Source organism: Formica exsecta, unplaced genomic scaffold (genome assembly GCF_003651465.1).
Source record: "Formica exsecta isolate Colony F162 unplaced genomic scaffold, ASM365146v1 scaffold213, whole genome shotgun sequence".
NCBI lineage: Eukaryota > Metazoa > Arthropoda > Insecta > Hymenoptera > Formicidae > Formica > Formica exsecta.
Genome location: NW_021849428.1, coordinates 104,527 through 115,694, shown reverse-complemented (window position 1 = coordinate 115,694; position 11,168 = coordinate 104,527). Strand labels below are relative to the sequence as shown.

Here is an 11,168-nt window from a genome sequence, read left to right as displayed (position 1 = left end):
GAATTTTTTTTTTTCAAAAGAGAGGAAAAGAGAAACAGAAAGTTATAAATAATTAATCAATTAGATTTTTTTTTTAATCATTCGTATCATTTTTATTAATCTTTAATATAATGCTTAAGATATTGTATATCATTTTTTACATGATATCCTCTAAGGTTATTTAATCATTTATAATTCATCGAATCAAAATACGTGGTATTAATTTCTTTTCGTGTCAGAGTAATTAAGGGAAAAGAGGAGAAAATACGATAAACGTAATAGATTTAGTAAATTTAACCTTCGAGGTCTATTTCGCTATTATTTTCCCAGGAAAGTGTGAACGACGCAGGGTTAATAAGATAAAGAACGTGATACCGAGCGCAGAGAAATGAGAGTGCAAGGGTTAATTCACCGCTAGCTAAGGCTGCGGAAAGTATGCACTGTCTGCGGTGACTGCCAAGCTGTCGCTGAAACGCGAACGTGTCCGTCGCATATCCCGATCACGTGTACACCATTCTCGACTCCCCCGCCAGCATCTCGACAAGTTTTGAACTCGGCTTTAACAGCGCGAGTCTTATACCCCGAAACGTAAAACGTATTACGGGGGTTTCTCTCTCCCGAACTTGCATTCGCAGTACAAAGTTCCGGCCTTGTTAGCTCTTGTCCTCGTCGTCTCTAAGCTGAAAGTAGCGTAAGCCTTTTTTAATGACGGCGAACCGGCAAGATATTCATGCACGAGACGTGGCGCGCTTTCGCAAGAGAGGATCTTCATTATTTCGCGAGCCGCCGCGCCTGTACGGAAATACTATGACTTGTGAAACTACGATCGTACTTCAACGCTTCCCGAAAACGTGATCGGCACCTGGTGAAACTGCGCCCAAGCACTATTAACGGTGTTACACGCAAATGTTCTTCAGATTTATATATATATATATATATATATATATATATATATATATATACACGTATATATATAAATATACTTTCTATATATTAATAGAATATTTTTTTTATATTATATTAAGTATATATTACGCATGTATTATTTGTGGTACACATGGTATTAATTTGCGCTATTATGCTTTGGATCATGCGATAATTAATCGGAATATCGATCCATGATGTGTCTCAAATGCACTTCACGAGATGCGATTCATCCAAAATATTTATCAATGAATCTCTTATGATCATTTTTTCTCGTTTCGTATATGTTTAATAAACATATGTAAATTAACCAAGCCGAGTCTTACATGATTTAACACAACACTTTATCCATGCATGTAAATTAGAAAAGATCCTGCTTTGTTGAAACGATCTTTGTATATTAAGACAAAATTAAGATGATTCGTCTTACGCAGTTCTATTATTAAGCTTGTTGTTCCTCTGACATTATGTAAATAAATAAGAGATCTATTATGCACAATCATTATTCTACCATGCAATCCTTGCTAATAAAACTTTCATCAATGTGCTTTGCATCATATATGCGTTCACAAAGAAAAAAATAAAATATGTAATCTTGATTTGAATCATTTAAAAAATTTATATCTCTATTCGTGTATTAATAACCGAAAATATATAAAGCCCTTTCAGTAATAATCTCCAAAAAAATACTCGGTGCATGAAAACTGTATCTTGTAGTTTCAACCTCGCGCCTCTAATGTGAAGAATCTGTGTTTGTAGGAAGCAAGTTTTCCTTTGACCCGAGCCTCGACGACGGCACGTCTCCTAACGGCTCCCGCCGATCGTTGGCTGAGACGTCGGTGACATCGACGGCCGACCTGTCGGTGTTCAGTTCGGCTACGCGTTCCCAGGCGCTGGACAACAGCCTGGATACCCAGAGCAATATCTCGAACGCCAGCTCGGGCAGCGGTGGTCTACCGACGCCGCGTGCGACGCCGCATCAGCCCAGCCCGGACGTGGTGCGCATCTACGTGCCGTACACGTCGCCCGTATCAGCGGCGGTCTCTTACAAGGACGACCTGCCGCGCACGCTACCACGCTCCCTGGACACTAATAAGATCCGCATCCGCGTTGACCCGGATCAGACTCCCATCGTCGAGAATCTCAAGCCGTTTTCCTTGGAGAGCCCGGAAGTGGAGCTAGACTTGAAGTAGAGTAAGTCGAAATATTGAATTGTGTGCGGAAAATTACTATCGAATCGAGATAGGGTGTCCTGGAAGTCGCGCGTTTCTAGGTAAGAAAATAATGTCACGAGACGGGGGGGCGTCTGTTTTACAAAATGTTAAAGTATCGTCCTCTGATAAATCGAACTTTAAGAAGAAATAACAATATTATGTCAATTTCGATTTCTTTTGATGCCTGGTAAAAAATATATTTTAACTTGTTCAGCTTGTTTTCGTAGCGTAGAGATCTCTTTTCCTTTTCACTTATACATAGGATATCACACTGTCAATACAAGTGTAACTAGTATTTCATAACATTCTGATTTATAGGGAGTATTCTCTTGAATCTTTTGCCTCTCCTGAAAAGTAAAATCATTATTAGCTTATGTTTCTTATAGCAAGAATATCGAGGGAATTTGGCATTAAAAATAAAGAATTTGCATGTATTTTTGTCGAAGATAAAACTTTTATATACTTGACTTTAAAGATTTCTCAAAAAAACAATGCGCGACTTCTGGCATATTCTATGTATGTATATCTTATACCCTACATACAACAAACCGCGCATATGCGATAAAAAGAATAACAATGACAAATATGAGCCATCGTGTTAAATCTTAAGAGATTTCGTTTTAGAAAGCGTGTCAATTGAAGTATTAAGAAAAATTAGAAATGGGAGAAACATTAATATGATGTATACTGTTTTTAGAACGTAATCTTAAATACTAATTACACTATATATAATCTTTGATATATATCTGTTATCCTTAAAAAAATGCATTTCAATTTAAAAAGTTGTAAAGTTGTAAGAATCAATTACATACATTTCAATTTTTGAAGGCTCTAAAATGTTTATATAATTAATTGCATTCCAACTTACAAAGATTCAACGAGAGTAGAGAGTTAAATGTTTCAATTTTAAGCGGAATGGAATTTATATAACATTTTAATTACCAAATTTAAAATGAACAAAATATTGTCGTTACATTTATCGTGGCCTAATTTACGATTATTCATAAATAGCTGAATATTGCATTACTCATTGCATATATTATCACACGTCTATATTTATGACACAATTTTATTTGCAGTTATTGATAGTTTTTTTCATTCCCATGAAAAGAAAAGAACGCGTATATAATAAAGATGTTCGCGGAGCCGAAATAACACTGCTACAATATTTTGGATCGCTATGAAGAGTTTAGAGTGTAGAGAGGAATTGTGTTGTATATAAAACACAGATGTATCTAGAGACAAATTAATTTTTTTTACATAACTATTGTAAAGAATTGAGTTTTATTAGATATAGATACAAATAAATATAATTAATATAAATCTCGTTAAACTCTATATAACTCTATAACTGAATTTTGTAATGTAGAGATGTAAAAGGGAATGGATTTGTTTCTGGATACAACGTCACTAAAATTTCTGGTTAAGAATTACCAAGTTTTTCTGCACGTTTCTCTGTCGAGATTGAATCTAAGAGAGGAACATTTACCGGTTTGTCGACGATGATTTATCTTCCGAGCAACTGTAAAAATTGATAAATGAATTTACCTTAGCATACTTTCTCGGGGAAATGTCGCACGATATACCGATTATTTATGCGTTCGCCACACAAGCTAATTATATTTGCCTGTCCTAAAAAAAACTACTCTACTATCGATTACATTAAGTATTATGCTGCCTTGGTAATATCAATGTGTTACTTTGTTTTTTACTTTAAGTTGTTCTCTTTCTCCCTCATTGCGTAATATTCCAAATTAAAGCCCCTCATTTTTTTTTTTTTTTTTTTTTTTTTTTAATATAATTCGTACATTGTAAGAAATATACTTTTGTACATATGCATAATATTTAAAGGAGAAAAAGGTGGAAAAAATAGACTTCTTTCTATATTAAGAAGTGAAAAAAGCTCTTCGGATGTAGCCTGTTGAGTTCAAGCCTCTTCGTCGTAGAATGTGAATATTGAACAGTTTCCTTTTGTGTTGCATCGAGATTGCTTTGTACTATTTGACTGTGAAGAAGCATCGCGCTTCGAATGTGTATTCCTTGCTTCCGATTTCGCCAACATTCCCGAAACACGCGCAATATTCCTCAATGTATATAGCTTACAGAGCCTAAAAAAATTATCCTCATGCATTAATGCGGACTCGACAAACAATTCGCGCGCCGCGATTGTTAATATCTAATAATAATAGTGTAGGAGAGAAGCAATGTTGGTTGATTAAATATTGAATGTTGATTTTTATCGTGTTACGCGAGAACGAGATTGATAGAATTAAAATCCTCTACCGTAAGAATTCCTCCTCGTTTATTTCTAATTCGGAACAATATTTTAACAACGATGGCCTCTTTTCTTTCTTTCCTTTTCCTTAATAGTTCAACTGGATATTCTTCAATAACAAAATATTGTACGATAGCCAAATATATATGATTTCTGTTTCTTGCGTTGGGCATTAATTAATTTTTTGAGCCGGGTTTTATATCGGCTGTGTGTGTGCATAATGCAATTTTGCCAAGATAAAATACCATTACGATGATTAATACAGAAATAGCGAAAGAATGTTAAATGGAATAGATGTAGAGCGTTGATTGGTGTTGCAACGCGTTTGCATAATCTGCTTGAAAAGAAAAAAATATCAAACTCAATATAGCCAACAGAAAGAAATTTTAAAACAAAATATATCAAATAAGAGACTTTATATAAGAGCGTATGGAGGATCCTCTTGTACATTAATTGATTACACATTAGTAGCTGTTCCAATGCCTAGCGTAGTTACAAATTTCATTGTAAAAGCCCGACAATTCGTGAAAATACATTTTACCTAGTAGAATTGTATACATAAATTTGATAACTCTGATGTTAGTATATTTCGGATTGACGTGATAGTCCCTGTTATATGCAACTATTATTCTGTTTCGCGTGGTTAAAATGTAATTTAGTTTTTAAGAGGGGCGATTCTCTGTATCGAAGCAATGACCAATCGTTACTGCATTTATCCGGTGAAACGAAAAATTCCATAAATATATAAATACAATAAAGTAATTTAATGGAGACGTGAGAATATAATTGCTTCATTATTAGATCAAGAGAGTACGAACATTGTAATATATTTTATTCAAGTCTAAGCCCAGTATTTATAGTCCGTTCTCATATTTAAGATCATCTCAAGTATAGTCTTAAGATGCTTTGCAGCCATTTCATTGGTTGAATGGAATCTCAAAATGACCCAAGACCACACTTAAGACGATCTTGAATATAAGAACGGACTATGAATACCGGCCTAAAGTACTTTGGAAAAAGTCCTCGCTTCAGTAGATTTAAACAGAAAAATAATTTAAAAAAAAACGCGTGTTAATTATGAATAAAGTGTGTCCCAAAACTATTCTTCGTTTTCTAACAACAGCTCTTTTTCGCCAATTTTGGATTTGACTTCGTCTTGGCACGAAACTGCAGCGTAAAGCTAATCTTAACTAAATTTCGTTTGTATGTGTACGTGTATAAAGAAAATCGCATATATTTATTTCATCATAATTGGAAGGTGAATCTTTTCAAAACTTTAATAAAGATGTATAATGTTGAGAACTTTAATGAAGATAATATTGGCAGATGATTATTTGTCAAATTTCAAATATTGATACATGATTGACAGAGTTTCATGAGATATGCGCTGTATATATTCTCTGTTCATTATTCACATTCAGCTGGCCACTCTCGCGCAGGCAAGCTATAGTTTAAATGTAAATGCCTGAGAAAGAACAATTGTGTACAAACATCCTTAAGACTATTAGCGAGATATTTTTTTTATACATGTGTTAATGACGGGAGATGCGAGAATTTATAAGCCCTCGCGCGTTACTCTTCTCCCTTCTTTCTTTGTAGGACATAGTATGTATAGGAAGACGTTTGTAATCCGGCGAATGCAATGCTCATTGAAATCTTATCGATTACCAACGCGGATCGTACTGTAAGTCGATTAATTGTCGAAACAATAAAGTCTAATTGTCAACATAGCACAAATACAGCTTGTTTTTTTCAGCATCTTTTTTTATTATGTAATTAAAGAGTATTTTTGTTTCAAATTGATTTATCCTTATCTATATGCGCAAAGAGATTTGATCAAAATATCAAAGATCAATGAAAGCGATTGTAATAATGGAATTAATGTGACACCATTGCTCCAAAAATCAGATTAATAGTCATCATAAAATGATTAAAATATGACGTCCATCAACTTTACAGTTATTATAAATTTTCCATGTAGATTTCCTTGTTAAAAGAATATTTCAATGATATATACATACATACATATACATACATATATATATATCGAAATTATTTTGGGTAGATATTCAGCGATCATGAAAATACCCAGCTTTCACAATTCGCGAAGGCGCAAACAAAACGTGCAGATTGAATAATTGCGAAAGATATATGTATTTTAGCAATGTGTGTTTTATTGCAATTATCTCAATTGATCATAATTGGTATACCTTCTTTTTTTATTATAATTTAAGGAATAATACTGAAAAGTGCTATCACAGAAATCGATTAATATAATTTAACAAATTTATAAAGATTGATTTATCTTTTAAATTAATGGAGTATTTCTAATATCCATTAGGTTCCAATATTTTACTGAAAAACTATTTTTTATATTTTGATGACGATCTGGTATTATAAGAACATTTATTGCATGGAATTTTTGTATGATTTCGGTATAGAAATTCGTTGCCAGCAAACTTTCTCTCTTTTTTTTCTTTTTCTATATGGCGCTATAAAGTATATACTGTACAAGTAAAATGTCAAATGGGGACATGATATATCAGTCGACATTCATTTGGCTTATAACAGGCTCATTTGGTTCATAATAGACTCATCTGGGCTTACTTGATGAGACTCATTAAGGACTGGGCTGGTAAAAATTGTCGCCTAGAATCGGCATCACTTTGCCGTTCAAAAGCATTTGTGGTCCAGTATAATAACGCCATAACAAACTGCTGCCCCTCTTCAGTTGGTTGTGGACTGATAAATGATGCCAGCAATGCAGCCAGTTCTTGTAGATTGGCATGTGTGGTGGTAGACCGGCCACCAACCTTGAACAAATTTTCGTAGATATGTTAATTTAATCTGATGCATTATTCCCGTGAAATATTAGAGATATCCTTAATTCCGAAATATCTTGACATTTAAATCAATTTTGTGTTACTTTTAATTATAAAATATGACAGTACAAGATATGACAATAAGTATTACTTCTATAATATAGGTATATAGGTATTACTTATTTTCAAATACATCTCTATACATATAATAAATGAATTATTTCAAATAATTATATTCATTTATTTTTTTTTTATATATAGAGATGTAATAAAACACAATTTACAGACTTTACTTACCCGCAGTTGTTTACTGCCATACAGTGCGACACCACCAGGAATGGATACATCACAGTAGTAGCCAAGAACTAAAGATATTTCATTTGAGAGAGACACGCATTAGTGATAGTTCCAAAATATATCGTATAAATATGCATTGAGGCTTTTCCTGATCCACTTACTGTCATGGTTGATGCAGTGTACGGCTTCATTGTTGGTTCCTGTATGACATAATTATTTATGGCATATGTGGAGACACCAGCTAGAATTATAGCTGCGGCACTTCCTATAACACGTGGTATCAATCCTGCATAATATCCCAGGATTCCATTTTCTCTGTAGATCTCCAGGAACGAGCCAAATAGACTACTATTTGTGAAAACATATAATAATAAGTAAATTTTGTCATAACAAAGGATTCGGAGCAGAATGGAAATTTAATATATTTTTCAGAAAACTTAGTTTAAAATTGTCAGTTTTCCTTAAGATCAGTAAAAGGGAATGTAATTAGTAATATATAACCTTCACTTACTTCTTTATTCTATAAGTGATAAATGCTTTTACAGCATTAAATTATTCAAAAATTTTCTGAGATATTTTATTTTAACATTCTAAAAAGATTTATATTAAATATAATCACAATACACAATACCTATACTTTGTCTCTCCACCCACAAATTGAGCCATCATCCTTAATGAAATGACTTCCAGAGGATGACTGACTACAATCGCGACAGTTCTACTGATTACATCTCTTATTATCTCACGTATACATTTCTTGCGTCTGTAAATGTGAGAAATTATATTGCCGCTTATTTTTCTCTTTCCTCTCAACACACACATACCTTACGATTTCATTTTCGTCGTCTTCATCTTCATTCTGTACCGAATTCAGTTGTAGATACTCTAAAGTTTTATCACACGCTATTGTGCTAACTGTATAAGAACATACTTTTGGCACCAGACCTCTGTAGCAGCCTGTGAGGCCATCTATGCTCTTTATATGTTTAACTGTAAACAATGATGTAATACACAAAATACATGAGCATTATATAATAATGTAATATATAAAACAAAATAAAACTGAAATAATTTTGTCCAGTTTATAAAGAATTATAAAGAATTCTGTGAATTAATATATTTATGTAATTTAATATAAAAAGAATTTTTTTTCAATTCAGAAATAAATTATCTCTTGAATTTTTAATTAAAGTCAGACTTACTGTACGTAAAGGCATTGGGTAATTTTAGCGCTGGCCTTCCAAATAATGTTACAGTTGGTTTCGGTGGAATAGGTTCATATCCAATCTGTAATATTATAAGATAAATTTACAGTCCTTGAATGAGATGATACTTTGCCTCGATAAAACTATGCCAATTTATTTGCGCTTGAGGAAATTTTATTGATAATAAAGATATTACCTGTATCAAAACCTTTGCATACTCGATAGGATGAGTAATCGCGTTGATCAATATGCGCCCGGTTATATCCGACCATAGGACCTCGGTGTCTTTCGACATTGGAGGCATATTCGATAAATTCCTAAATCTTTTCTTCCCTATAAAAAGAACATAGATCGCATTAACTTTCTTCTTTAAAAGAGGGGATTTTTCCTGATATTAAAACTTGCCAGTTTTCATCGCTTAGGATACACAACACTTAATATCAGGGACGATAAATCTTTTTCTTCTTAGCCCACCTATATTTTTCCCGAAAATCTTCTGCTTTCTGTCGAACCAAGCACAGAATAATAGAGGATGGCTGATAGGATATTCCTATTTTAATTACAAGAGTAATCGAAGAAGCATCACGTCAGTGTCCCTAGAATGTTGTTTGAACCTTCGCCGAATCTGACGAGTGATCATGAGCGATGGTGAAACGTGAAACACCGGGGAAGGAAGATGACAGAAGGATTTATCTATCGTCCCATTGGAAACCGCCCTTAGTACCAGTCGTTGTTCGCTGTCAAGCGGCCACGTGAACAGGCCTTTACTTCGCCGATAAAACTGAAGAGGTAAAAAGATCTACTGTCAACAGCTGTCAATAACGTAAATCGCACACATTTTCGGGATTTAATTTATACTTATAGATATTTCTAATCGTTCTTGCAATATCTTTTTTCCGAATCTTAATTCTTATACATATGTACAGGACACACATACGTACATTTTATTTCGATTACAGGATAACATTAGCCTAAAGGAGTCAGAAGGAACGGATATCTATTGGTATCCACTCACCGGGATCAGGATTATACAAACGGATACATGCGAGATAGAAGGCGGGGTGAATTCTAGATCTTAGTTTAGGATTGTAAGTATGTTCGTTTTATCCACGCATTATAGTTGCCCTTGTCTCTTAACCTCTCGGGAGCGGATGGTTTTTTTGACGAATTCCGATATTGTGGGCCGCGCGTGTTTTCCTTCTCCCCTTCGAAAACCGAGCACGAGATCGAAACGTTTCTCTACGTCGGGTTTATTCCACTCGGGATTTTACGGAAATTCGGAGTCGATGTTTCTCGCGAAGGAATGACAGGAGGAGCGACGATTGGCGGCGCGATTCGTCTCGAGCCTCGAGCCCCTTTCATCGATCACGATTACATAACAATTGAAATAATTCTAACCTTCTAGCGCAGAAAATTAATCAACCGATGCAGATCTCGTAGGATGTAAGAAACTCGTCTTTTCTGCATCTCATTCTCCTAACAACACATCCAGAAGACGTCCAGAGGACATCCAGAGGATATTAAACATCCTTGATAAACATCCAGAGGATATTAAACATCTAGAGGAGGTCCTCTGGATGTCTTTTGGACATGTGTGTTGTTAAGGTCGCTTCTTAGCTTTAGCCTATTATGTTATTTTCATTTCCTCAAAATAAAAAAAAATTGTCCCCAATAAATAGTTTGACAGCGATTGTTTGTCATGCTACCTTGCCAGCTCGATCTATCCTTTAATTAATTTGACGCGAGATTAATTCAGGCAGGTCAGATTTCGTTCTCTAATTTTGTGATTTTTTTCAGTTTGATGGGTACTTCCAGTTTCAAAACTATCGGAACTTTGATCAGGCGCAACTTGATTAGCGTGATATTCCCCACATTCACGGTTGTCACGGTTTCCGCGGATTTGAGACGAACGGCTCGCTGGAAGCGTCAACTTGCTGAGCAGCAGGTGACTAAGACTGCGGCAATATAAATCCGTCGTAAAACATGTGGAAGTATTATTGGACGCTCATCTTCCCTATCACGGGCTTCCTGATCGGGAAGAAAATAGACCATCTGGATACGGAGCGTATGACGATGTTCAGGGACAAATCAGCGTTGTACGGCAGAGAATTGAAGCCTGGGGAGCCACCCTCTTGGCCATATTAATTTCATGTCTATTATGCATCATCAAATCTTAAGAAATCGCAGAATCAATTAGTGTTTTATGTGTAAGCTACCAAATAAATATACTCTATTAATGAGAATCACATAAGAGTCATAAGATGACAAATGTATTTCGCTAATACACTATTTAAATCATGACACAATATATGGTTACTAATATGTGTATTTAATTTTTCTTTCTTTATTGGTAACGGTGTATAGATACTATTTGATAAAAATATGAAAAGTATTACTATAGCTGATGCTTGACGATTATCATGCATGCGACTGCGTAGTAAATTGATTGCAA

The 11,168-nt window shown here is 34.5% G+C and overlaps 3 protein-coding genes across 14 annotated transcripts in view; 2 read left to right on the top strand and 1 right to left on the bottom strand.

Annotated features, from left to right (window-relative positions):
• LOC115235218 (USP6 N-terminal-like protein) overlaps positions 1-2,352 on the top strand; it is a 9,818-nt gene extending 7,466 nt beyond the window's left edge. For 3 of the 4 annotated variants that reach the window (XM_029806858.1, XM_029806857.1, XM_029806856.1), the window contains exon 8: positions 1,663-2,096. In XM_029806858.1, coding sequence (XP_029662718.1) covers positions 1,663-2,096 — 434 coding nt within the window. Of the gene's footprint in view, positions 1-1,662; positions 2,180-2,222 lie in introns of those variants that run through there. The other variant, XM_029806855.1, reaches the window with a different exon arrangement.
• On the bottom strand, positions 2,293-9,397 carry LOC115235220 (mitochondrial carrier homolog 2-like). 6 transcript variants are annotated; one of them, XR_003883995.1, is made up of 10 exons: positions 9,122-9,397; positions 8,913-9,049; positions 8,714-8,798; positions 8,336-8,501; positions 8,143-8,274; positions 7,673-7,859; positions 7,512-7,579; positions 7,000-7,205; positions 3,552-3,639; positions 2,293-2,464 (listed from the first exon to the last, which is right to left on the bottom strand). XR_003883995.1 is itself a non-coding variant. In XM_029806864.1 (9 exons), exons 1-8 carry the CDS (start codon positions 9,129-9,131, stop codon positions 7,013-7,015), a joined length of 978 nt encoding a protein of 325 aa, XP_029662724.1. In that variant the 5' UTR covers positions 9,132-9,397; the 3' UTR covers positions 2,293-2,464; positions 7,000-7,012. The 6 variants fall into 6 exon arrangements, 5 of the variants coding, with proteins under 5 accessions (XP_029662724.1, XP_029662722.1, XP_029662723.1 ...); XM_029806864.1 differs by lacking the exon at positions 3,552-3,639; XM_029806862.1 differs by lacking the exon at positions 2,293-2,464 and having other exon boundaries at positions 2,550-3,639.
• LOC115235226 (NADH dehydrogenase [ubiquinone] 1 beta subcomplex subunit 1) lies at positions 9,368-11,106 on the top strand. 4 transcript variants are annotated; one of them, XR_003883999.1, is made up of 3 exons: positions 9,368-9,505; positions 9,676-9,804; positions 10,514-11,022. XR_003883999.1 is itself a non-coding variant. In XM_029806871.1 (2 exons), exon 2 carries the CDS (start codon positions 10,700-10,702, stop codon positions 10,859-10,861), a length of 162 nt encoding a protein of 53 aa, XP_029662731.1. In that variant the 5' UTR covers positions 9,665-9,804; positions 10,514-10,699; the 3' UTR covers positions 10,862-11,106. The 4 variants fall into 4 exon arrangements, 1 of the variants encoding a protein (XP_029662731.1); XR_003883997.1 differs by having other exon boundaries at positions 9,403-9,539; positions 9,643-9,804; XM_029806871.1 differs by lacking the exon at positions 9,368-9,505 and having other exon boundaries at positions 9,665-9,804; positions 10,514-11,106.
• The last annotated feature ends 62 nt before the right edge of the window (positions 11,107-11,168 follow it).

Excerpts from the sequence above, each read along its gene's own strand:
- LOC115235220 (XM_029806864.1), bottom strand. Across the intron at positions 8,275-8,335 it reads GACGAAAATGAAATCGTAAG|ACGCAAGAAATGTATACGTG; the intron begins GTATGTGTGTGT and ends TCACATTTACAG. Across the intron at positions 7,206-7,511 it reads ATGGCAGTAAACAACTGCGG|GTTGGTGGCCGGTCTACCAC; the intron begins GTAAGTAAAGTC and ends AATTTGTTCAAG.
- LOC115235226 (XM_029806871.1), top strand. The coding sequence starts at position 10,700 with ATGTGGAAGTATTATTGGACGCTCATCTTCCCTATCACGGGCTTCCTG.